At 47.4% G+C, this 27,910-nt stretch overlaps 2 protein-coding genes across 2 annotated transcripts in view; both read right to left on the bottom strand.

Annotated features, from left to right (window-relative positions):
* Nucleotides 1-717: 717 nt before the first annotated feature.
* LOC123143502 (uncharacterized) lies at nucleotides 718-6,362 on the bottom strand. The gene is made up of 2 exons (XM_044562442.1): nucleotides 4,919-6,362; nucleotides 718-952 (listed from the first exon to the last, which is right to left on the bottom strand). Exons 1-2 carry the CDS (start codon nucleotides 5,316-5,318, stop codon nucleotides 810-812), a joined length of 543 nt encoding a protein of 180 aa, XP_044418377.1. The 5' UTR covers nucleotides 5,319-6,362; the 3' UTR covers nucleotides 718-809.
* Nucleotides 6,363-12,298: 5,936 nt separating this feature from the next.
* Nucleotides 12,299-27,910, bottom strand: part of LOC123143500 (uncharacterized) — a 28,749-nt gene continuing 13,137 nt past the window's right edge. The window contains exon 2 of the mRNA XM_044562441.1: nucleotides 12,299-12,592. Within this exon, the coding sequence (XP_044418376.1) occupies nucleotides 12,304-12,592 (289 nt within the window). The 3' untranslated portion in view covers nucleotides 12,299-12,303. The remainder of the gene's footprint in view (nucleotides 12,593-27,910) is intronic.

Genomic DNA, 27,910 nt, shown 5'->3' with positions numbered 1-27,910 from the left:
GGTTTCAAAAGTTGAGGATGCAAGTTGTCCTGTTTTGAAGTTGAGGGACTAAATCTAAACTTCGTCAAAAGTTAAGGGATGAAAAGTATACTTTTCTCTGATAAAAATGATGAGGAAATGCTAGTTAAAAAGTATTTCCAATTAAATCAAACTGAAAATAGCATGTAAATTTTCATTATGATGGGTGTCTCGGCTTAAAAACTACTCTCTATGTCCCATAACATATTTGCATTTGATCAAAATCTTCAACTGACTTTTCCTTTTATAGATACATCTCTTCACATATTTGATCTCTGAGTTTCTGCTCGGGCCTCTCACAAGAAAACAATTGTTTTGGACTACATAGACTTCTTGGCTTTAGCATGACAATGCCTCATTTACGTTTCAATGACTAAGTTGGGGCGGTCACCATAGACTTTGCCAGTTGTCCTCGCCTCCCGCCGACATGCTGGGTGAGGGGCTACTTGCATTTTCCTACAGCATATTTATAATACCTAAATAGTTCATCCCCACTATGTTATTTCTCTTAACATGCAGCCTATCCACATCAGCAGGTCAGCCATGTCATTGTTTCACTACTGACCTTTTTTTTCGAAAAGGGGATCTCCCCGGCCTCTGCATCAGAGTGATGCATACGGCCATCTTATTAAAGAAATAAAAGGTTCCAACAAGGTTCCAAAGTCTCCAACTGAAAAGTAATAAAAAGACAGCTCACACAGAGCTAAAGAGGCTGGCCACACAGCCTAGCCAAGATAAGACGCCACAACCGGCTGGCTAAAGATAGATAGGTAAACTAATTTCCTATCCTATTACATGACCGCCATCCAAACCGGTTGAAGATATCCCGAGCTACCATCTCCCAGCGGATAGATCCAGTAACCAAATGCTCCCTGGCCTCCATCGGAGTGAGTAGCGACCATGAACGGATCACGGCCGTGGCTCGGAAAATAACCTGTAAAAAGTGAATACGTGATGTTCTGTTAAAAACCAAATCATTTCTGCAAGTCCAGATAGTCCACAACAATGCGCAAACTCCAACACGAATATGTCTCGCTAATGCAGGCTCAATCCCAGTGAGCCATGTCCCAAATAACATAGTGACAGAATTCGGTGGAGTAATATTAAAAGCAATGTGAACCGTCCGCCAAAGAACTCTGGCAAGCGGGCAATCAAAAAAGAGATGTTTGATCGTCTCGTCCCGATCACAGAAGCTACACCTCGTAGGTCCTGTCCAATTACGCTTAATCAAGTTATCCTTGGTTAAAATAACCTGTTTATGGACAAACCACATAAACACTTTTATTTTCAAGGGAACTTTGACAGCCCAAACATGCTTGGAAGTAGGAATGGAGCTCGAATTAATTACATCAATATACATTGATTTAACCGTGAATACTCCAGACCTAGTCAGTTTCCAGCGTAATTCATCGGGTTGTTGAGAAAGATGGACATCCATTAGTCTCCGAACTAGACGGAGCCAATCTTCCCAACGATTGCCCACTAACGACCGTCTGAACTGAATATTAAGGGGGATGGATTGAAACACCGTAGCAACGAACACCTCACGTCGTTGAACAATGCGATATAAAGACGGATATTGAATGGCCAAGGGTGTCTCGCCGAGCCAAGTATCCTCCCAGAAGCGTGTACTAGCACCGTTGCCAATAACAACCTTTGTCCTATTAAACAAAGACTGTTTGACTTTCATCAGGCCTTTCCAAAAAGGCGAGTCAGTTGGCCTGACTGTGACCTGGGACAAGGACTTTGTCTGTAAGTACTTGCTGCGAAGGATTTGGGCCCACATGGCATCAGTCTCAAAAGAAAGCTTCCACAGCCACTTGCTAAGAAGGCATCTGTTCTTAACTTCAAGATTCTCAATACCAAGACCCCCTTGGTCTTTCGGTCTACAGATGATATCCCATTTTGCAATCTGTATTTTCTTTTTAGATCGTCACCCTGCCAGAAGAAACGCGATCTATAAAAGTCCAGTCTTTTCCTAACACCAACCGGGACTTGAAAGAACGATAAGAGAAACATGGGCATACTCGTAAGCACCGAATTAATCAGAATTAATCGGCCTCCATATGACATGAGCTTGCCCTTCCAGCAACTCAGTTTCTTCTCAAACCGGTCTTCGATGCACTTCCATTCTCTATTGGTCAGCTTTCTATGGTGAATTGGAATACCTAGGTAAGAGAAAGGTAATTCCCCCAAATCGCACCCAAACAATTGCCTATAAGCCTCCTGTTCGTCTTTGGCTCTACCAAAGCAGAACAGCTCGCTCTTATGAAAGTTAATCTTTAACCCAGTCAATTGTTCGAAGAGGCATAACACCAGCTTCATATTTCTCGCCTTGGCCAGGTCATGCTCCATAAAGATGATTGTATCATCAGCGTACTGTAGGATGGATACACCTCCATCAACCAGATGAGGTACCAAGCCACCCACTTGACCATTCTCCTTAGCCCTTCCTATCAAGATAGCTAACATATCAACCACAATGTTAAACAAGATAGGGGACATCGGATCTCCTTGTCTAAGGCCTTTATGTGTCTGGAAGTAATGACCAATATCGTCATTCACTTTAATTCCCACACTCCCTTTTTGCGTAAATGATTCAACCTGACGTCGCCAGGCTTCATCAAAACCTTTCATACGCAATGCCTGTTGGAGAAATGGCCATTTAACCTTATCGTACGCTTTCTCGAAATCCACCTTAAAAATGACTCCATCTAACTTCTTGGAATGGATTTCATGGAGCGTTTCATGAAGGACGACCACCCCTTCAAGGATGTTTCTATCCGGCATGAAAGCAGTTTGGGAGTGCTGCACCACAGAATGCGCAATCTGTGTGAGCCTATTAGTCCCGACCTTGGTGAATAGTTTGAAACTAACATTGAGTAGGCAGATGGGCCTGAACTGCTCAATTCTCACAGCATCCGTCTTCTTAGGAAGCAGTGTGATAGTTCCAAAATTCAATTGAAATAATTGAAGCTGTCCAGAGAACAGATCCTGAAACATAGGTAGCAAATCCCCCTTAATAATATGCCAGCACTTCTTGTAGAACTCCACCGGAAACCCATCCGGTCCGGGAGCCTTATTATTTTTCAACTGTGCTATAGCATCAAACACCTCCTTCTCCGAAAACGGGGCAACCAGAATATCATTTTCAGCAGCCGAAAGTTGAGGCACATCGTCAATTCTGGACTCATCGAGAGACACACAACTGTCCTCCGGAGGTCCAAATAACTGCCTATAATATTCGGTTATATATGTTTTTAGGTTATCCTGTCCTAAAATAGTGCCCTCATCTTGTTCAAGTTGGAATATTCTCTTCTTTCTGTGCTTACCATTAGCAATCAGATGAAAGAATTGAGTATTTGCGTCCCCTTGGACTACTTTGCGAACCTTAGCCCGCAAAGCCCACTTCAATTCTTCTTCACGGAGAAGTTCTTTCAACCTCTTCTCTGCTTCAGTTTTAACCTGGAGCTCAGCAGGCATCAAAATCGTGGATTCGGCCCTGACGTCCAGATTCTGTATAAGAGAGAGGAGCCTGTCCTTCTCAACCTTATATGCCCCACTAAGATGCTTAGCCCAACCCCGTAAGAAACTTCTCAAACTCCTAATCTTATTTTGCCAACGCTCGACCGCGGTCCTACCGCCTACACCCTTCGCCCATTCCCTAGCGATCAGGTCTAGGAACCCTTCGCGTTCGAACCAGGCCATCTCAAAAGAAAAGGTGTTTTTATTTCCCACGTGTTTCGGCTCCCCTGAGTCAACGAACAGTGGTGTGTGATCGGAGAAACCCCGCGAAAGAGCTTGAACCGTCACAAGCGGGAACTTCTGTTCCCACTCCACACTCGCAAGAACGCGATCAAGCTTTTCGTACGTCGGGTTTGGCAAAGAGTTAGCCCAGGTAAACTTTCTACCAGAAAGCTCAATCTCCCTCAGATCCAGGCTTTCAATAATAGTATTGAACATGAACGACCATCTGCCGTCAAAGTTATCATTATTCTTCTCCTCTCTTCTCCTAATGATGTTGAAATCTCCCCCAACTAAGATTGGAAGCTGCTCGGATCCACAAATCCGAACAAGATCCGCCAAAAACTCCGGTTTAAGCTCGGGCTGTGCGGCACCATAAACCGCCACCAACGCCCAGTTGAAACCATCAACCTTAGACCTGACTCGAAACTTAACCGCGAAGTCTCCCATGACTACACTCCGGACTTCAAGCGAATCGCATCTCACACCCAGCAAGATACCACCTGATCTTCCTCGCGGAGGAAGGCAATGCCAATCAAAATCGACACCACCCGCAAGAGAGGAGAGAAACTGGGGCGCAAAGTTGCCTCTACCAGTTTCCGATAGAGCAATAAAATCTAAACGATGCTCCAGAGATGCCTCAGCAAGAAACCTTCTTTTAGCCAAGTCTTTTAGACCTCTGCTATTCCAAAAGATTCCTTTCATCACTCATCATGAAATTTTTTAGTAGTCCGAATCCTAGCACTCCTACGAACTGCAGAATCGGGGTAAATTTTCCGTTTCCACTTACGCTTGGGTTTACTAGGTCCTGACGCCCGATCCTCATAACCGGGCTCATCGGAGCAAACAACTGCATCAATCTCTATGGGCATATCATCGTCCTCAGACTCATGATTGGATGGTGCTAAATCCACACACATATTATGAAGCAGTCTGACCCCTAATGCATCAATCTCATTGTCATTCATGGGTTTAACCGCTGCAAGATTACGAATAGTTTCTAAGGCACGTTCCACCTCCAAATCTAACAAATCATTCACCGAATTGGAAATCTCACTATCTGTAGCCCCGAGTGAAACTCCTAATTGGTTTGCATTATTTATAATCTCCTCATTAGAAAAATGCAATAAAGAGTTAGATATGTTGACTGACATACCAGAAGAGGCTGCAGCATCCTGAAGCTTGGCCGCCCTCATAGCGCACCTCCGCTGCATATCATCCACCTCCGGGAGCTCGTGGAGACGAGCACAGAACCGTCTCCCCGACGAGACGGGGTCTGGAATCCCGCCAAAAGCAACGACCTCCTCCCTAGTAAAGCCTCGCGCTGAGTCCCTCAAAGGATCAACCGAGATTACCGGAGAAGGTGGCTGCGCGCTCCCAATCCCCCCGGCCACTAACCCCGCGCCGGGGTCCGTGGCCACGGGAACGAACGGATAAGAGAAGGCAGGAGCCGTCTGCCCGTGCCCTCCTCCTATCCCCCCTGCCGACGCAGAGGGTAGAGCCGTCGGCGTAAAAGCGGCGGTCCTCCTGACCGCCGGTGAAGAAGGGAGAGCCATGGCCACCTGCCCCAGCCCCCCCCCCCCAGTGCGGCTACTGGATCGGGAGTCACCGCGAGAACCGGAGAGGCAGGATCCGAGGCCGCCTGCCTCGGGCTCCCTCCCCCGGCGCTGGCCAACCCCACCGTGACCGGCGTCACCACAGGAGAGAGGGCCAGGTCCACCTGACCCATGCGGCCTTCCCCACAGCCGACCATCGCCGGCGCCACCGGTGTCCCTGGCGCCAGACTGATAGAGGGAGAGGCCGAGGCCACCTGCCCCAAACCCCCCTCCCCAAACCGAACCTCCGAGACCGTCGACGCAATCCGGCACGAGACCACTGAGGTGGTAGGAGAAAGCAGCCCCATCTGAGGCTCCACCTCCCTAACCCCTCCCACAGCCGTCACCGAGAGTGTCTCCAACAAACCATCGTCCACAGGACAAGCCCCATCATCAAGCTCCAACGGCGGAAGCATACACTCAAAACTATCAGCAGACTCCACCCTGTCACTCCAGAGCCGGGGAGGAGCCGATGCTGGCTCGAAGGATCCGAACCGCAACGTGTTCATCGGTACCGCTGGAGCCGATGGAGACTCTACTCCAGAACCAACACCAGGCAACTGAGCAGCCGGACTCGACCCATTGGCCCTCTCGCGTCCCGCCTCATTATTCGGGCTCCCACGAGCATCGGGATCATCATCCCCCTCGTGCATATCCATATCAGCCCCGGGAACCTCATCGGCAAACAGCTCTGAATCCTCAAACTCTATCTCCAGTGGAAACACCTCTCCCCGATAAAACCAGTTGACCCTATCTGGGATAAAATCGATGTCCAAAACACCCACTAAGAGCCGTGCCACCCCATGTGCGCGGGTGAAAGCCATGTCCACATCCTCAGTCTTACCAACCAACATACCCAAACTCGCCACAACTCGAGCATCTGACAAGGACTCAGATGGGGCCCCTGAAAACCGCAGCCACACCTGAGTGAGCGGCTTTCCCTTAGGCTCCACCTTCTTCCACTCGTGAAACTCCAGGACGCACTTAGTACCCGGCACCTTGCACAACCCAAAACTCAGCAGCTTCTGCAAATCTTCCACCGTTGGGAAATCAACCCGAAACACATTATCCTCAATCGGGACGAGCTCCCACTGAAAATCACCTGGAGCCAGTTCCTGAAGTCGCTGCACAATTTGAGCCTCAGAAACCACTTCTCGTGTAGCCTTCACAAGCCCAGTAGTCAAACTCTGAGGTTCAGCCAGAGTCTCCCTGGCCGCCGGAGACTCAAAGAACGTGAGCTCGACACAGTACACTCCATACATCGTGAGAGCAGGAGCCTGATCACGCATAACCGGGCAATCCCCCATGACATGAGCAGTCTTACCACACGAGGTACAAAGCTCCGCCATGCACTCAGCAATAAAGTGGCCCTTCTCCCCGCAGCGATAGCACAACATCTTTTCTTTCTTACGCGCCCATTTGGACGCCCTCTCAGATTCAGCCCTGTCCCCTGCCTCCGCAGCCACTCCAGTAGCAGTAGCATCCACGTTGGCCAGAGCCCTCACGACATCCAATGCCTGGCTAGGCAGCTCAATCGACCGCACGGGATCAACAGCCATATCCGAAGCCTGATGGTCAGCCACGACCGGTGGCGGGGGCTGCTTGCGTGCCCGACCACGACAGCCACCACGACCACCACGATGGCCACGGAATCCACCTCTCTGCCGGTTAATTGGGCCAGTAGTCCCTTCGACAAAACCACCCGCCGGACCAAGGAAAGGTCTTTCGGCAGAACCATCACTCTGCCACGCGTATCCGCGTCCGCCTCCCGTAGACGACGAACCACGGTGCTGACCCTCCCCATAAGCATCAAAACCATCATCCCCCCACTGTCCTCTGGGCGGTCCATTAGCTCCACCATCCGCCGCGTCGATCCTTGTCTGCGATGTGCCCGAACGCTTTTGCACCGGTCTCGTGACATAGTGAGGCGGTGGCGCAGCTCGAGGCACCGTCGGCGCGACACCCCGCCCCACGGAAGCAGACACCGGAGGTCTTGGGGAAGGGGTCCCGCTCCCCGGAGTCGCAGCTACCGGTTTGAGAGGCCGCAGTCCTCCTCGCCCAGCGGTGGACAAAGTCCCGGTCGGCACCGCCGGACGCTGGATCGGCAGCCGGACACCATTGCCACCGCCCCAACCCGTGGCAGCACTTGTAGCCGGATTTGGCGGGCGGAAGCCACCACCTCTACCCACGGCACCGACGGGGGCCGGAGCTGGCGGCCGGACAGGAGCACCGCCACCGCGGCCAAGGGCGACAGGATTAGCGCCCGCCGGAGCAACGCCCCGGCCCGCCGCCGGCACTCCACGATGCGCCCCGGCGGAGCCAACAAGCGGTCCTACACCAGCACGGGCCGACCCGGCCGGCTCCGTCGAGCTCTTCCCCGCGACCCCCTGACCCGCCATGCGCAACGGTGGGATACGACGGGCACGCCCTCCAAGATCAGTTCGACGATGAGGAGCCCGTCGGCAGGAAACCCTACGGCGCACTACGAGACCGGCGGGATTAGAGGAATCGTTGCATGCCTCTCGCACGTAAGCGATGCTCTCGTCCACAGAGCCCTCCGAATCCGGCCCAAGAAACACTGGCCCACCTGCAACCGTTTCGACCTGGGCCTCATACCCAGCCGACGACGGCCCAGACTCGACCGGTGGCCCTGCAGCGCCAATCAAGGAATTCAAACGCGCCGCCCGAACATCAGCGATCGGGATCGACGCCGCCGGCGCCATCTGCTGCCGGCCGGCCGCCGCACGGCCGCCCTTCTTCCTTCTCACTACCACCGTCCATGCTTCCGGAGGGACTAAATCGAGAAGAGTAAGTTTTGGGAGACTTACCTTGGGAAGAGGCCCCTTCCATGGCCGAAGAGCAGACGCAGCCGTCCTCCGATGAACCACCCGCCGGAGCACCTCCATGTTCTCGCCGGGCGGCAGACCGGACCTCGCCGGATCCTCTGAGGGGACCATCGCCTCCACCATCCCCGCCACCTCATCCTCGTCGTAGCCGGTGGCAAAAGCTTCGCAAATCATATCGGAGGGAGTCGGAGAGTATTCCGCGGCGCCGCCGGACCGCCCGCCGTCTTCATCCTCATCCCCGCTCTCCTCCTCGGCGAGTGCCCAGAAGCGCCCACCCACTCTCCAGCGATCAGTGAGAGGGATGGACGTCGAAACTCCCGGCGGCATCGAAACCCGAGCCCACAGTTACACTAACCTGAGGTCGTGTGCATGTAGCCGTATGTAAACTCACAGAGTCGGAACATATGGATTTCACTACTGACTTACATGAGGGACCGATCAAAAGCACAAGCTGATGTGGCTGTCCCCTCTTCAATGACACTACACAGAGAGAAAAAAGTTCAATGGAACGCCCGGTTCCACTCACGTAATGAATTCTGTGTTCGTTTCCCCTCCATCATTAGTAACCGACGGCCAGAGTAAAAAATTCGTGTGATTTAATCTCTGTAGTGCTCATCAGTTCTTCTTCATCTTCTTTAACTGATTAGATAGTGGGAAGTATACTATTAAAAGCCGAGACACACCATCCTATCCTCATCTCCCCACATTGCCTCTTCCTTCCCCGTATGTGCTCAAATAATGGTGTTCTCTGCGGCTCCATGACAAGTTTGTGAGCAGGCATTGGTGGATTTGGATTTGATCTATCCCCAACCGCCCCCTATGGGTGGATCTGCGGCAACTGCAGGCCACGGGGCCATTGCGTTCTTTGCAGTTTCATGCCAAGTTCGTGGTGGGGATCAGTTGCTTCAGATTCGATTGATCCACTGTCGTGCGCCCGTGCACCATGGGTGGATCCGGCGGCAACTACGGGCTGGGGGCCGTGCTCTTCTTCTCCGCCTGGATCATGCTAGGCCCTCAACAGGCTGGTGCGGCCTGCTCCCAATGGGTTCCAGATGACCTACATGTATGTACCCGACCTATGTCCCCATTCCAGCTCCCAACAAGGTCTCCTCTGACAGGTACGAGTTGTTCCTGTAGCACGAGGGGTGGAAGAAGATCGATGAGCACGTCAGGAAGATTGACGGCATGTTCTGCAACGGTGGAAGCTACAAGCAGGTGAAGGCCTGCTTTATTGTTTGTTATATACTGTATCAATATATGGTCATGTATATCAAGCATTGCTACTTGCAGAGGTAAAAGGAACGGACAGCAACTCCGCAACTGAACCGCCGGCTTCGCCTTTAATTACTAGGCTCGATTGTCATCATCCGCCGCAACTTCCTGACGTTTGGTGAGTTCAGTCCGTCTTCGGCCTTCAGTACTTCATCTAATCAAACGTTTTATCTGTTTTTTTTTTGTCAGATTCAACCGCAAGCTGTGCAACAATTTTCTGCAGATAGCGAGGGATATTTGTGATTTCCTCCTGCATACATCTCTTCTTGCTCACTTTCATAATCAGGCTTCCCATCTCTGAAATTTATTGTTTCAATTGGATTAACACATGACATGGGCCTTATATTTCTTTCAGTACGTATAGGACAACAACGGCATATTGTTCCCTCCATTCGATGCAATCCATTGGTTCGAACAAATCATCTAATACTCAGGACTACAACTTACTGTCATTTTTATATATGCAAGTCATGATCGCCACTTAAGTTTAAAGAAAGGCTTGGATTATTTTAGTTTGGCATATATGTGATTCAACTACTTTTTTCCCTTTTTCTTCTACTCTGCACAGGGTGGATGTACCGGAATTATGCACATACAAATCACCAGTGAGGTGGTTACAGCCCCATTCACTTGCTGCACAATAATTTGGTTGTATATCGATTATTCGACATGCGACACGCCCTGCCGCCATGCTCGCTCACCTTTTTAGAAGCAGCAATTACTGCAGCTAGCACATGTAAGCATGCCTACATCCATGTGAGTATCCAATGCGTTACTTCTGTGAACTGTTATGCATCCACGCCAGCACACACGCAATTTCATCATCACATTCTTTAGTAGATCCTGATAATGTCATTTAGATGATTATTTATTGAGTACATGCACACTATTTTTCTGACTCCGATTTATGTGGGAGCTTAGCTATTATGTGAGATCAAAGGGAATTCACTCCAGCTATGGATACACAGATCATTTGTGTTTTATGTGTTGTTAGTTTTTACAGGCAATTGAAATTCGTGGCTTGACGTTTCTGGTCACAGACTATGGCTGTCAATTATGTTCTCCTTCACATATTTAGTCATTTAATAGCTTTCATTGGTTCACTTTCTCCATTCAAAAATCTAACCTTCAGATTTACATAGAGCAACATTTAGTGTTCATACACAGGTCTGATAGATAGTGCCACGTTCCAGTCCTTGGCGGTGGAGTTCATTCTTGCACATGTATTGTGTTCTTAGAAACAATAATTGATGATATGTCCGGCGTCAGCCAATCTTTTTGTGAACACTTGCTAGAGTATATGGTACACTGAGTTTATGCACTACCTTATTTTCTTCTTTTCGATTTTCTATATGACAACATAGTATCACAATTTTTTTAGAAAAGGAGGATGACCCCCGGCCTCTGCATCTGGGAGAACAGAGTATCACAATGGTTCCGCAGCAACGCGCGGGGCATCCTCTAGTTTAGAACTATTAATAGTGTTCTTATCATCTTCAACGACAACGTTTTGGCAAAGGGTGTGATGTTATCGAGAGTAAAGGCACTCTAACTGACTCCTCTCATGTCGTGGCAACGTCTTATTGGGGTGGCTCAGCAAGGAGCCAGAGAGTTTGTATGTCTGCAAATTTGGTGCGTCCGACCAAGCAGATTTAAGTTTATATCCTCGCGGATTCGTTCATATGGATCTGATGAGTATGTGTTAGTGTTTATGTTTCTTTTGTTGGTGTGACCCGTTGTTACTTTGGAGTCCTACTTTATCGTTTTGGTGAAGATCATGTTGTTCGACTACCCCTACCTCTAGGGGATCATCCTGGTCCAAATACATTCAATATTCACGGCAACGGTCCAATAAATAGAGTGTCTGACATTTGGGAAGAGCAATAAAGCTGAGCATTTTAGCCCTTAAAAAATGCATGCAACCTTAGCAGACGACACCACATGTCCACGTTCTATCTTGCAGGTCAATTGCTCCCAGCAACCATATGGTACTATTAGCAACTTAGTAATTAATTGAACCAGTGGTAATATCCTCATATAAGTGGTCTGACAGAGAGAAAATTCAGAATTGAAATCAGACAACCATGTATCATCGATATCTTCACTGGTTAGTTACGGGTGAGGACTGAGAGGCAGCAGGAACTCAGGATGTACGAGTATTCATGTGGAGCCTTGCATGACACAAAGATGAAGCGAAGGCGAAAAGAAATCTTGCATATGCTCGATTTTCTTCGTGTAAAATATCTAAACCAACCTGTCGATTGCTCCTCGCCAAACATGTGTCCTAAGGCAAACAAGCAGAACCGGTTGAGAACCATGCAGTCAGAGAAGATAAAAATGCGAGAAATGAGCTTGCAACAAAAAATTCGCAGCAATACACTTTTATGTCGTGGCATAGTTTCCATTCAATACATCATGTACTATTTTATTTTATTTTGTATTTTTTTATTCTGATGATGTTTGACGAATAGATCGGAGTTTTCTCCGTAAAAAGGGTAAATGCACGTGCATTAGGTTCGCTCGGTGTTCTACTGAGTTTTTTTTTAATCGACAGAACCCACCTATATCTTGTTTTCAGGTGATTTTTTGTTTTGTTTTGTTTGCGCGTGTTCTTCAAAACTTCTCTCTAACTTGTTCGCAAACAGATCTGAACCTGCTCATGGATGTTCTCTACTTGTCCATGGGAAAATGGTACCCAACGTCGTCTCATTTGTTCGGACACACTGATTAATTTTTATCAAAATTCATCATAATTCAATCATCCAAAAATATTACATACATCATAATTCATCATAATTTTTATCAAACTTATTCATTGTCGACGTCAACTACCACCAGCGCTTTGAAAGAGGCCTCCTTAGAGGGGAGGTTTTAGCTGCTACAACTTGATCTTCGGCGCGTTGTAGGTACAAATAAGTATCTTGGATACGCAAGATAGACACAACTTTGTGGCCCGCCAGATCTGCTCCTTGGAACTCGGCTTCAATGGTGACTTGCACGCATGCGACGTACTTTTCCTTGAGCCTCGGCTTTGTTGCCTCTAGCATCATCTTTTGTATCGTCACTTTTCCTTGAGCCTTCGGTGAAAAAAGTGCAGAAGACCAGGACGCGAAGTATCTACATCCAAACTCAAATGCACCTTAATGAACAGTAAAACCGAAAAAAATAGTACAAATTCTGAATTTTTTTGGTGCAAACTTTGACAAATATTTTATGTGCTTGCAAAAAATATCATAAAACAACATTCTTGAAAGTCATGGTAGAAAGAAACGAAATCAATGCTCAAAAAATGATATTCTCGAAAGCATTTTGGAGTGTTGATTTTGTTTTTTTGCCACGCCTTCCACAAATGTTGTTTCGGGCTGAAAATTTCCCTGCACAGAGAACATTTGTGAAAGTTTGCACCAAAAAAATTCAGATTTATTTGAATATTTTTTTCATTTTTTTGGAATTTACAGTTCATCCGAAGCTCAAATGAGCTCGGGAGTAGAAGGGTACTTTCGAGAAGACCAAACTTTTTTTTTTTCGAATGCGAAGACCAAACCAACACAAGCTAGACCAACTCGTAGTCCTAGGTTTGAAAGTCACATGAGTCGCTCACCCCAATAGGTGAGAACCTAATATCGTTGAGTGCACTATGGCTAGAGACACACCCCTTGCAAGGTCGTTTATCGAACCGTCTCTTCAATGTCATACTGCCAAGGAAGAAGATCAGTAACACAAAAATATGAAACAAGAGAACCACTAACCAAGTCAAACTTGACCTCACACTTGATGTTGCCATCACCACCTTGGCTGAAATGGCGGACAATAACCCACCAGATCTAGATCGATAAGCTAGGAGACAAATATAACACATGCTCCCTGGTGTGTACCATGTCTATCTAGATAATCACACCAAAACAAAGATGAAACCATCAGTGTTTTTTTTGTGTGTAATATATTGACTTCCCCATAGAGAGGCGACAACCATTGGCATATAGAAAACTAACATGAAAAAATTAGACCACATTCTTTTATTTGTGGTTCCCCGTCTACATGTTCCGAAGTAGCCATCGGAAACAAGGAAAACCAAATCAAACACTAGCTAGAAGACAGAGCTTCCCTACCTTCAGTGGCTTAGGGTTTACTATGCACCACCACTATCGCCGTTTGTTTGAGCCCATCGCCTTTTTTCATGAAACTTGCACTACTGCCAAAGCAAAATCAACTACTCAAGGGCAAACTAACTTGGGGTTACCCTTTGTTTTTAGGATCTCTAGGGACTAGGGGTTACCCCTGGCTGGCACAACCGGCGAACACTTCCGGGAGGCACTCGAGGCCAAGGAACGCGACACGCGAAAGGCCCACGAAGCAGCATGTGGAGGCATTGCACAACACGAGCGAGGCGGGTGCTAGTGGGAGAGTTTCACGCTCGCCAAAAGCACGCTTTCTTCATTGGAACCAATTTTTTCTATCTTTCCTTCAGTTTGTTCATTTTTCATTGTGTTTTTCCTTTCTTATTCTTGGGTTTCCTTGTTTTTTTAGGTTTCAGATATTTTTGGAACTGACTTTTTCCGGGGGATTTTAGGTTTATGATTTTTTGGGGGGTATTCTCTTTTCTCTGGAATTCTGCTTTTGTTCTTTTTTTGGGGGTTTTTTCATTTTTTTATTTGTTACCGGTTTTTGTGCTTCCATACAAGTGATGCACATATGTGCTTTCGTGTGAAATACATGTGTGTTCTACGCTTCTCAAAAGTGAAGCACGGATGTGCTTCACCCCGCGAAAGCACACGTTACTTTGCTTGGAGGTACAATTTACTATATTTTGAAAGCATATGTTACTACTAGTTGGAAGCATATATTTGTCTGGAAAAAAAATCATGGAAACCTATTGAGATCTAGTTTTGAAGGTTTCGACGCAAGAAACGTAACGGAGAAACGATTCGTCATTTGGAAACATGGTTCAGTAGAGAAAACGTTTAAAACTAATCTAGAAACAAACACAAATAAACCCACATGTACCTCCCGTGCATGGAGAGAATTGTTGGAAATATGCCCTAGAGGCAATAATAAATGGTTATTATTATATTTCTTTGTTCATGGTAATTGTCTATTGTTCATGCTATAATTGTATTGTCCGGAAATCGTAATACATGTGTGAATACATAGACCACAACGTGTCCCTAGTAAGCCTCTAGTTGACTAGCTCGTTGATCAACAGATAGTCATGGTTTCCTGACTATGGACATTGGATGTCATTGATAACGGGATCACATCATTAGGAGAATGATGTGATGGACAAGACCCAATCCTAAGCATAGCATAAAAGATCGTGTTGTTTCGTTTGCTAGAGCTTTTCCAATGTCAAGTATCTTTTCCTTAGACCATGAGATCGTGCAACTCCCGGATACCGTAGGAGTGCTTTGGGTGTGCCAAACGTCACAACGTAACTGGGTGACTATAAAGGTGCACTACGGGTATCTCCGAAAGTGTCTGTTGGGTTGGCACGGATCGAGACTGGGATTTGTCACTCCGTGTGACGGAGAGGTATCTCTGGGCCCACTCGGTAATGCATCATCATAATGAGCTCAATGTGACTAAGGCGTTAGTCACGGGATCATGCATTGCGGTACGAGTAAAGAGACTTGCCGGTAACGAGATTGAACAAGGTATTGGGATACCGACGATCGAATCTCGGGCAAGTAACATACCGATTGACAAAGGGAATTGCATACGGGATTGATTGAATCCTCGACACCGTGGTTCATCCGATGAGATCATCGTGGAACATGTGGGAGCCAACATGGGTATCCAGATCCCGTTGTTGGTTATTGACCGGAGAGGCGTCTCGGTCATGTCTGCATGTCTCCCGAACCCGTAGGGTCTACACACTTAAGGTTCAGTGACGCTAGGGTTGTAGAGATATGTGTATGCGGAAACCCGAAAGTTGTTCGGAGTCCCGGATGAGATCCCGGACGTCACGAGAGGTTCCGGAATGGTCCGGAGGTAAAGAATTATATATAGGAAGTCAAGTTTCGGCCACCGGGAAAGTTTCGGGGGTTACCGGTATTGTACCGGGACCACCGGAAGGGTCCCGGGGTCCACCGGGTGGGGCCACCTATCCCGGAGGGCCCCGTGGGCTGAAGTGGGAAGGGAACCAGCCCCTAGTGGGCTGGGCGCCCCCCATGGGCCTTTCCCCATGCGCCTAGGGTTGGGAACCCTAGGGGGGCTTCCCACTTGCCTTGGGGGGCAAGGCACCCCCTTCCCCCCTTTGGCCGCCGCCCCCCCCTTGAGATCCCATCTCCAGGGCCGGCGCCCCCCCAGGGGGCCTATATAAAGCGGGGGAGGGAGGGCAGTAACCTACAGCCTTGGGCGCCTCCCTCTCCCCCTGCAACACCTCTCTCTCTCGTATATGCTCGGCGAAGCCCTGCCGGCATCCCGCTACATCCACCACCACGCCGTCGTGCTGCTGGATCTCCATCAACCTCTCCTTCCCCCTTGCTGGATCAAGAAGGAGGAGACGTCGCTGCACCGTACGTGTGTTGAACGCGGAGGTGCCGTCCGTTCGGCACTCGGTCATCGGTGATTTGGATCACGGCGAGTACGACTCCGTCATCCACGTTCATTGGAACGCTTCCGCTCGCGATCTACAAGGGTATGTAGATGCACTCCTTTCCCCTCGTTGCTAGTATACTCCATAGATGCATCTTGGTGAGCGTAGGAAAATTTTAAAATTATGCTACGATTACCAACAGTGGCATCATGAGCCAGGCCTATGCGTAGTTACTATGCACGAGTAGAACACAAAGCAGTTGTGGGCGTTGATGTTGCCAATTCTTCTTGCCGCTACTAGTCGTTTCTTGTTTCGGCGGCATTGTGGGATGAAGCGGCCCGGACCGACCTTACACGTACGCTTACGTGAGACAGGTTCCACCGACTGACATGCACTAGTTGCATAAGGTGGCTAGCGGGTGTCTGTCTCTCCTACTTTAGTCGGAACGGATTCGATGAAAAGGGTCCTTATGAAGGGTAAATAGAAATTGGCAAATCACGTTGTGGTCATACGTAGGTAAGAAACGTTCTTGATAGAAACCTACAAACCACGTAAAAAACTTGCAACAACAATTAGAGGACGTCTAACTTGTTTTTGCAGCATGTGTTATGTGATGTGATATGGCCAGAAGATGTGATGAATGATATATGTGATGTATGAGATTGATCATATTCTTGTAATAGGAATCACGACTTGCATGTCGATGAGTATGACAACCGGCAGGAGCCATAGGAGTTGTCTTTATTATTTTGTATGACCTGCGTGTCATTGAATAACGCCATGTAAATTACTTTACTTTGTTGCTAAACGCGTTAGCCATAGAAGTAGAAGTAATCGTTGGCGTGACGACTTCATGAAGACACAATGATGGAGATCATGATGATGGAGATCATGGTGTCATGCCGGTGACGAAGATGATCATGGTGCCCCGAAGATGGAGATCAAAGGAGCATAATGATATTGGCCATATCATGTCACTATTTGATTGCATGTGATGTTTATCATGTTTTTGCATCTTATTTGCTTAGAACGACGGTAGTAAGTAAGATGATCCCTTATAATAATTTCAAGAAAGTGTTCACCCTAACTGTGCACCGTTGCGAAGGTTCGTTGTTTCGAAGCACCACGTGATGATCGGGTGTGATAGATTCTAACGTTCGAATACAACGGGTGTTGACGAGCCTAGCATGTACAGACATGGCCTCGGAACACACGCAATACACTTAGGTTGACTTGACGAGCCTAGCATGTACAGACATGGCCTCGGAACACGGAGGACCGAAAGGTCGAGCATGAGTCGTATAGAAGATACGATCAACATGGAGATGTTCACCGATCTTGACTAGTCCGTCTCACGTGATGATCGGACACGGCCTAGTTAACTCGGATCATGTTTCACTTAGATGACTAGAGGGATGTCTATCTGAGTGGGAGTTCATTAAGTAATTTGATTAGATGAACTTAATTATCATGAACTTAGTCTAAAATCTTTACACTATGTCTTGTAGATCAAATGGCCAACGTTGTCCTCAATTTCAACGCGTTCCTAGAGAAAACCAAGCTGAAAGATGATGGCAGCAACTATACGGACTGGGTCCGGAACCTGAGGATCATCCTCATAGTAGCCAAGAAAGATTATGTCTTAGAAGCACCGCTAGGTGATGCACCAATCCCAGAGAACCAAGACGTTATGAACGCTTGGCAGCAGCGTGCTGATGATTACTCCCTCGTTCAGTGCGGCATGCTTTACAGCTTAGAACCGGGTCTCCAAAAGCGTTTTGAGAAACATGGAGCATATGAGATGTTCGAGGAGCTGAAACTGGTTTTCCAAGCTCATGCCCGGGTCGAGAGATATGAAGTCTCCGACAAGTTCTTCAGCTGTAAAATGGAGGAGAATAGTTCTGTTAGTGAGCACATACTCAGAATGTCTGGGTTGCACAACCGCTTGACTCAGCTGGGAGTTAATCTCCCGGATGACGCGGTCATTGACAGAATCCTTCAGTCGCTTCCACCAAGCTTCAAGAGCTTTGTGATGAACTACAATATGCAGGGGATGGAAAAGACCATTCCTGAGGTATATTCAATGCTGAAATCAGCGGAGGTGGAAATCAGAAAAGAACATCAAGTGTTGATGGTGAATAAAACCACTAAGTTCAAGAAGGGCAAGGGTAAGAAGAACTTCAAGAAGGACGGCAAGGGAGTTGCCGCGCCCGGTAAGCCAGTTACTGGGAAGAAGTCAAAGAATGGACCCAAGCCTGAAACTGAGTGCTTTTATTGCAAGGGAAGTGGTCACTGGAAGCGGAACTGCCCCAAATACTTAGCGGACAAGAAAGGCCGGCAACACCAAAGGTATATGTGATATACATGTAATTGATGTGTACCTTACCAGTACTCGTAGTAGCTCCTGGGTATTTGATACCGGTGCGGTTGCTCATATTTGTAACTCAAAACAGGAACTACGGAATAAACGGAGACTGGCGAAGGACGAGGTGACGATGCGCGTCGGGAATGGTTCCAAGGTCGATGTGATCGCCGTCGGCACGCTACCTCTGCATCTACCCACGGGATTAGTTTTAAACCTCAATAATTGTTATTTAGTGCCAGCTTTGAGCATGAACATTGTATCTGGATCTCGTTTAATTCGAGATGGCTACTCATTTAAATCCGAGAATAATGGTTGTTCTATTTATTTGAGAGATATGTTTTATGGTCATGCCCCGCTGGTCAATGGTTTATTTTTGATGAATCTCGAACGTGATGTTACACATGTTCATAGTGTGAATACCAAAAGATGTAAAGTTGATAACGATAGTCCCACATACTTGTGGCACTGCCGCCTTGGTCACATTGGTGTCAAGCGCATGAAGAAGCTCCATGCAGATGGACTTTTGGAGTCTCTTGATTACGAATCATTTGACACGTGCGAACCATGCCTCATGGGTAAGATGACCAAGACTCCGTTCTCCGGAACAATGGAGCGAGCAACCAACTTATTGGAAATCATACATACCGATGTGTGCGGTCCAATGAGTGTTGAGGCTCGCGGAGGATATCGTTATGTTCTCACTCTCACTGATGACTTAAGTAGATATGGGTATGTCTACCTAATGAAACACAAGTCTGAAACCTTTGAAAAGTTCAAGGAATTTCAGAGTGAGTTGAGAATCAACGTGACAGGAAAATAAAATTCTTACGATCAGATCGTGGTGGAGAATATTTAAGTCACGAGTTTGGTACACACTTAAGGAAATGTGGAATAGTTTCACAACTCACGCCGCCTGGAACACCTCAGAGAAACGGTGTGTCCGAACGTCGTAATCGCACTCTATTGGATATGGTGCGATCTATGATGTCTCTTACCGATTTACCGCTCTCATTTTGGGGCTATGCTTTAGAGACTGCCGCATTCACTTTAAATAGGGCTCCGTCGAAATCCGTTGAGACGACACCGTATGAATTATGGTTTGGGAAGAAACCTAAGCTGTCGTTTCTAAAAGTTTGGGGATGCGATGCTTATGTCAAGAAACTTCAACCTGAAAAGCTCGAACCCAAGTCGGAAAAATGCGTCTTCATAGGATACCCTAAGGAAACTATTGGGTATACCTTCTACCTCAGATCCGAAGGCAAGATCTTCGTTGCCAAGAACGGGTCCTTTCTGGAGAAGGAGTTTCTCTCGAAAGAATTGAGTGGGAGGAAAGTGGAACTTGATGAGGTGATAGTCACCCCTTCCGAACCGGAAAGTAGCGCAGCGCGGGAAAATGTTCCTGTGGTGCCTACACCGACTGGGGAGGAAGTTAATGATGATGATCATGAAGCTTCGATCAAGTTACTGAACTTCGTAGGTCCACAAGGACACGTTCCGCACCAGAGTGGTACGGCAACCCTGTCCTGGAAATCATGTTGTTAGACAACGGTGAACCTTCGAACTATGAAGAAGCGATGGCGGGCCCGGATTCCGACAAATGGCTAGAAGCCATGAAATCCGAGATAGGATCCATGTATGAAAACGAAGTATGGACTTTGACTGACTTGCCCGATGATCGGCGAGCCATAGAAAACAAATGGATCTTTAAGAAGAAGACGGACGCGGATGGTAATGTGACCATCTATAAGGCTCGACTTGTCGCTAAGGGTTATCGACAAGTTCAAGGGGTTGACTACGATGAGACTTTCTCACCCGTAGCGAAGCTGAAGTCCGTCCGAATCATGTTAGCAATTGCCGCATACTATGATTATGAGATATGGCAGATGGACGTCAAAACGGCATTCCTTAATGGCTTCCTTAAGGAAGAGTTGTATATGATGCAGCCGGAAGGTTTTGTCGATCCTAAGAATGCTAACAAAGTATGCAAGCTCCAGCGCTCAATCTATGGGCTGGTGCAAGCATCTCGGAGTTGGAACATTCGCTTTGATGAGATGATCAAAGCGTTTGGGTTTACACAGACTTATGGAGAAGCCTGTGTTTACAAGAAAGTGAGTGGGAGCTCTGTAGCATTTCTCATATTATATGTGGATGACATATTATTGATGGGAAATGATATAGAATTCTTGGAAAGTATAAAGGCCTATTTGAATAAGTGTTTTTCAATGAAGGACCTTGGAGAAGCTGCTTATATATTAGGCATCAAGATCTATAGAGATAGATCAAGACGCCTCATTGGTCTTTCACAGAGTACATACCTTGACAAGATATTGAAGAAGTTCAATATGGATCAGTCCAAGAAGGGGTTCTTGCCTGTATTGCAAGGTGTGCAATTGAGCACGGCTCAATGCCCGACCACGGCAGAAGATAGAGAAAAGATGAGTGTCATCCCCTATGCCTCGGCCATAGGGTCTATTATGTATGCCATGCTGTGTACCAGACCTGATGTAAACCTTGCCGTAAGTTTGGTAGGAAGGTACCAAAGTAATCCCGGCATGGAACACTGGACAGCGGTCAAGAATATCCTGAAGTACCTGAAGAGGACTAAGGATATGTTTCTCGTTTATGGAGGTGACGAAGAGCTCGTCGTAAAGGGTTACGTCGACGCTAGCTTCGACACAGATCTGGATGACTCGAAGTCACAGACCGGATACGTGTATATTTTGAATGGAGGAGCAGTAAGCTGGTGCAGTTGCAAGCAAAGCGTCGTGGCGGGATCTACATGTGAAGCGGAGTACATGGCAGCCTCGGAGGCAGCACAGGAAGCAGTCTGGATGAAGGAGTTCATTACCGACCTAGGGGTGATTCCCAATGCGTCGGGCCCGATGACTCTCTTCTGTGACAACACTGGAGCTATTGCCCTTGCGAAGGAGCCCAGGTTTCACAGGAAGACCAGGCATATCAAGCGTCGCTTCAACTCCATTCGTGAAAGTGTTCAAAATGGAGACATAGATATTTGTAAAGTACATACGGACCTGAATGTAGCAGATCCGTTGACTAAACCTCTCCCTAGAGCAAAACATGATCAACACCAGGACGCAATGGGTGTTCGATTCATCACAATGTAACTAGATTATTGACTCTAGTGCAAGTGGGAGACTGTTGGAAATATGCCCTAGAGGCAATAATAAATGGTTATTATTATATTTCTTTGTTCATGGTAATTGTCTATTGTTCATGCTATAATTGTATTGTCCGGAAATCGTAATACATGTGTGAATACATAGACCACAACGTGTCCCTAGTAAGCCTCTAGTTGACTAGCTCGTTGATCAACAGATAGTCATGGTTTCCTGACTATGGACATTGGATGTCATTGATAACGGGATCACATCATTAGGAGAATGATGTGATGGACAAGACCCAATCCTAAGCATAGCATAAAAGATCGTGTAGTTTCGTTTGCTAGAAGCTTTTCCAATGTCAAGTATCTTTTCCTTAGACCATGAGATCGTGCAACTCCCGGATACCGTAGGAGTGCTTTGGGTGTGCCAAACGTCACAACGTAACTGGGTGACTATAAAGGTGCACTACGGGTATCTCCGAAAGTGTCTGTTGGGTTGGCACGGATCGAGACTGGGATTTGTCACTCCGTGTGACGGAGAGGTATCTCTGGGCCCACTCGGTAATGCATCATCATAATGAGCTCAATGTGACTAAGGCGTTAGTCACGGGATCATGCATTGCGGTACGAGTAAATAGACTTGCCGGTAACGAGATTGAACAAGGTATTGGGATACCGACGATCGAATCTCGGGCAAGTAACATACCGATTGACAAAGGGAATTGCATACGGGATTGATTGAATCCTCGACACCGTGGTTCATCCGATGAGATCATCGTGGAACATGTGGGAGCCAACATGGGTATCCAGATCCCGCTGTTGGTTATTGACCGGAGAGGCGTCTCGGTCATGTCTGCATGTCTCCCGAACCCGTAGGGTCTACACACTTAAGGTTCAGTGACGCTAGGGTTGTAGAGATATGTGTATGCGGAAACCCGAAAGTTGTTCGGAGTCCCGGATGAGATCCCGGACGTCACGAGAGGTTCCGGAATGGTCCGGAGGTAAAGAATTATATATAGGAAGTCAAGTTTCGGCCACCGGGAAAGTTTCGGGGGTTACCGGTATTGTACCGGGACCACCGGAAGGGTCCCGAGGGTCCACCGGGTGGGGCCACCTATCCCAGAGGGCCCCGTGGGCTGAAGTGGGAAGGGAACCAGCCCCTAGTGGGCTGGGCGCCCCCCATGGGCCTTTCCCCATGCGCCTAGGGTTGGGAACCCTAGGGGGGCTTCCCACTTGCCTTGGGGGGTAAGGCACCCCCTTCCCCCCTTTGGCCGCCGCCCCCCTTGAGATCCCATCTCCAGGGCCGGCGCCCCCCCAGGGGGCCTATATAAAGCGGGGGAGGGAGGGCAGCAACCTACAGCCTTGGGCGCCTCCCTCTCCCCCTGCAACACCTCTCTCTCTCTCGTATATGCTCGGCGAAGCCCTGCCGGCATCCCGCTACATCCACCACCACGCCGTCGTGCTGCTGGATCTCCATCAACCTCTCCTTCCCCCTTGCTGGATCAAGAAGGAGGAGACGTCGCTGCACCGTACGTGTGTTGAACGCGGAGGTGCCGTCCGTTCGGCACTCGGTCATCGGTGATTTGGATCACGGCGAGTACGACTCCGTCATCCACGTTCATTGGAACGCTTCCGCTCGCGATCTACAAGGGTATGTAGATGCACTCCTTTCCCCTCGTTGCTAGTATACTCCATAGATGCATCTTGGTGAGCGTAGGAAAATTTTAAAATTATGCTACGATTACCAACAAGAATCCCACCCAAACTTCCTGGTTGCGACAAGATACATACACACTTGTCACCATCATAGAAGGTGGGAGCGACTTTTGCAAGGGGTATCCCTAGGGACCTCCTATTTAGCACAATGCACACTAGCGAACTAGCTAGGGCGCACTCCCTTCCCTCGCGCGCCCTTTGGGGCGGCCCATGTGCAGGGTAGGATACCCTCAGTTTTTAAATTCCTTTTTTCTATGGGACGTCATATGCGTATGCCGGCGGATCTTTTAAAAAGATCTGCCGCCTCATGATCTGTTAGATCTACCTCAATCAAGTGGCCAAGCGTCGTCCTCTACTTCCGCAACAAAAGTCTTGCTGCAGAACCTTTGCAATAGAGATCTTGTTGCGGAAACATTTACAGCAGAGATCATGTTGCAGAAACATTTAGAGATTATTTTTGCAACAGAGGTCGAGTTGCAAAAATTGATAATGTTGCAGAACTCTTGTTGGGGCAGCACCAGCGGTTGCGGCTAAAGCTCAAGGGGGTGACATCCATGGACGCCGGTGCGCCTCCGGGGCGGCGGTGACGTGGAATGACGGGCAAGGCTCGGACGACGGCGTGCTTCGCAGAGGCAGGCAACAGCGAGACGGTGTTGCTCAATCTAGAGCCGACATCAATTGAATCTATGCGAAGATAGAGGGGGAGAGAGAGAGGGAGAAAGGGAGAGAGGGAGGGAGAGAGAGAGAGAGGGGTGGGATGGTGTTGCTCGATCTAGAGGCGTGTAGAGAGAGAGAGAGAGAGAGATATTAAGAGAGGATTTTGGAACCCTTTGCATTCATTAGTCATTATTATGAATATCGGAGCATATATCTCATTTTTTATGAAATATACCGGTTTAAACTCAGGTACGATGAGCGAAAAAATAACACTCGTCAACTCCTCGGAGCTTAAACTTGATCATCTTCGAGCAACATAAATAAAAATACACATCATTAGGGACTCAGTTGTTTAAAACGAAATAACGAAATAACGTTTTGGTTCACTTACGATCGGTGCGCCTAGATAACCATCCGCTTCTTGACGTGAAAACTTAGTATAGTTGTAACAATGCCATGGTTATTATGCAATTACTAGTGGAGAATCAACACAAAACTCTTTCTTAACTAGACAAAGTAATAAAGTAGCTTCTATTCCATTCACGCTAGTTAACACTTGCTTGCTGGAACGCACGGAAGAGAATTTTCATTCTTGAGCAATAAAAACATAAATTAGGAAGTGAAAGGTATGCAAAGACAACATTATTCTAAAGTAACTCACTAACACACTCACGGGTGTCTTGTTTTCAAGACTCTCAAGCACTTTACTTTAATTATTGCTTGCTAAAACTTTTGTTATCTCGTGACGGGATTATGCCAAAAAAATTATCATGCATTGGGTTTCGTAGTGGCTTAAGTTCGAGTACTATGGACCAATATGTTGTCTCCCGGCAGCATTTGCAGCCTTCAACCAATTTGCCCAAGACGATTTGCGCCGTCGTTGGTGAACCCAGCCATCCCCAGACCTCTCTCTGTTCACGGGGATGCACACCCGAGCTCCCATCGACATCCACAGTACCCCAGGCTATTTGCTGCACCCTGCATCGCCCCTCGCTGCCTCCACCGAATCTCCCCCGGCCAAGCGTGACGCAAGCCCAACCAGGGCGCCCGTCGTCTCCACATGTGGTGCATCCGCGCGCCGTCCCGACGCCAGGCAAGCCACCAGATGCGTCCTACACTGCCAACGACGACGAGACGCATCAGATCTCGATTCCTCTTCCTCGGAATCGCCATCATTAGACTCCTCCTCGCTTGCCTCTGCCAAGACCCAAAACAGCCATCCTGCAGCCGCCGAGCATGTCCCTGTGCCGCCACCCGCCACCGCCCGCAGCCCTGGCCCGCCGCACGTCGGCCTCGGGTTCTTCCTACCCAGATCCGCTGGCGACGCGCTGGGCATGGTGGCAAGGAGCGTAGTGGGCCAGAGCGTGCTCCTCAACGGTCATATGTTCCTAATAGTTGTTCATCGATGTGTCTTGACTTCTATACAAGGACGTTGCAGTTGAACAAATCTTCAACTCGCGTTTGTTTTTATAGAGATATCTTTAACGGACCTAGCTAGCCGGCGCCCGTGCGCTCGTTCTTCAGATTGAGCACACATTCCTTTTAAAGAAACGAAAGCATCAGGTCCTCTTCTATTGCACCAAAAAGGAAAGCGTGAGGTCCATGTGCTCACGCTATATATCCCACCTGCATTTATATAGGGGATCAAAAACCTTCAACGTCATAACTTTTGATTTGAGTGTCAAAATTCAGATCCGTTTTCACCTTTGTGTTTCTCACGACGAGTTCTTCAAAACTAGATCCCAGATGAGTAGGTTACGACGAACTTTTTTTCTGGAGCAACTTTGTGTGCTACAGAGGCCACTTTAATGCTCTCAAAAAGCAACTCTTGTTTCCCGTAGTATGACTACCTATTAGCAAAGGATCCTTCTAAGTTGGTTATCATGACTACCAATTGACTAGCTTCACCTATAAGTCGCCTACCATAAAGACAAATCCATCGCGGATCACCAAATCGCCCCAAATGTCGGGACCGACCTCTCTAGACACTTTTAACCAACCAATGACGGTCACCGAATTTGTTTGCACAAGTTCGTACGTCCGAAATCCTCCAAGCCGGTCGAGGAGGGGGCGTTCTCAGGGCCCCTCGGCGTCGATTGCTCCCTTCGACATCAAGCCGGATCCCATCACCTCAGATGACAAGAGGAGCAAAATCTGCCCCTCCTAGCCGAGGCCCCCGCGATGGACAAAGAGTCTACACTACAAATGGAGATGCCAACCCAACGGTCAACCTCCGACCGCTGTTTGACGATGCCCTCTCTGCCCTCCCGAGCAAACACGGCGTCCAAAACTAGATGTCGCGTAAGGAGGAGATGTTTTCCCCCTGCGTCAACAATTTCTGTTGTAACAAGGAGGTAGCAACAACAACTTCGAATATTGATAAACGCAACCACATATAGAAAAGACTAAGTTCACCCAATAGAGCCCGTTGGGGGTCGAAAATAAAACAACTATGTGACTTATATGCACTGGAGTTGTACATTAAAAAGCCAGCAAGTTTTGGGGTATTTTTGTGTAACTCCAATGCATTCACCAGACAACTCTTTTGTAGTCTCAGGCTGACTTGGTATCTAGATAAAGCGGCCACATATAGAAAAGACTAAGTTCACCAGGCAACTCTTGTGCAGTCCAAGCCTGAACAACTCCATAGTTTTTGTTAGGCAACTAGGCACTAGCAGAGGGAAAAACACACACACACGCACGCGCGCGCGCACACACACATATTCATGTGCCACATATCTCCAGCTAGGAAACTTAACCAGTTCCACCCGCTCCCCTCTACGGTCGCACCAAGGGATCCCACCCGAGGAGAGGAAAATCTTGACTCCACCTCTATGAAACTTAATTACAGGTATCTAAAAACTTTAGATATTTACCAAATAATGGTCTTGGTAAATGTTTATGTTCGTGAGGATTGGGCAACTGGATACATGGTTTTAGGCAAACTATTTGTTGATTGTGGGCAACTGGATACTTTGTTTTAGGCAACTGTATGGTTGATTGTGGGCAAATTGATACTTTTTTGTGGGAAAATTTGGGTGCGAAGGAGGCAACTATCGTGCTATAGGGAAGCAACTTCTTATCTTTGGCCTAGTAGGACTGCCTATTGGGTTTATTTGCGTAAAAACAAGAAAAACCACACAAAACATAAGGCCCCTTTAGTGCTACATACAAAACAACTTCACTGCACTATGTGTACCTGTGAATTTTACTAACATTATCCCAACTCGCCTATCATGGTTGCTCATTTGCCTATTGTTTGATAGTCAGTTGCCTACAATTGATTTTCAGTTGCCTATAAATATTGTAAATTGCCTACCATTGATGCCTAGTTGCCTACTATTAGTAATTAGTTGCCTATCATTGCTGCTCAGTTGCCTAACTTTGCAAAAATAGTTGCCTACAATATTGTGAAGTGGTTTATCATTGTTTTTCTAAGTTGCCTGCAAACACTCTAAAGTTGCCAAAATGGACCACAAAGTTGCCTATCATAGTTAGCAATAGCACACACAAGAGTATCAATGGTAGGCGACTTCATAGTATTATAGGCAGTTTAGAAACAACGACGTACAAGCATGAACAATATGCAACTTAGAAGTGCCAGTGAGGAAGTTGGGAGAATGTTAGAAAAAAATTAATTAGGACAGAAAGTGTAGTGAAGTTGCCTATTTTTAGCACTAAAGTTGTCTCTCGTAGAAAGAAAGTTGCTTATAAAGGTGATATGATGTTGTCTACCTCTGTTCAAAGTTATTCTCTATTACTAGTTAGTTGCTCACTGTTGGTAATTAGTTACTTTAAATTGGAGTGGAGTTGCTTCTGTTTAGCACTAAAGTTGTCTCATCTAGCGTTTAAGTTGCTTTCTGAAAGAAAGAAAAATTATCAAAACATATTCATGTGGGTTTACTTTTGAAGAGCTCGTCACGACCTGGCTAGCTAACACCCGTGTGCTCAGTAGCATTGGCACGCAGACTCCCCTAGAAAAGGAAAGCACATGGATCTCATACCACCCATCCCCACATAGTTCAAAATTTGAAATCATGA

Source organism: Triticum aestivum, chromosome 6D, assembly GCF_018294505.1.
Source record: "Triticum aestivum cultivar Chinese Spring chromosome 6D, IWGSC CS RefSeq v2.1, whole genome shotgun sequence".
NCBI classification, from domain to species: Eukaryota; Viridiplantae; Streptophyta; class Magnoliopsida; order Poales; family Poaceae; genus Triticum; species Triticum aestivum.
This window is presented reverse-complemented; position numbering and strand designations above follow the sequence as displayed.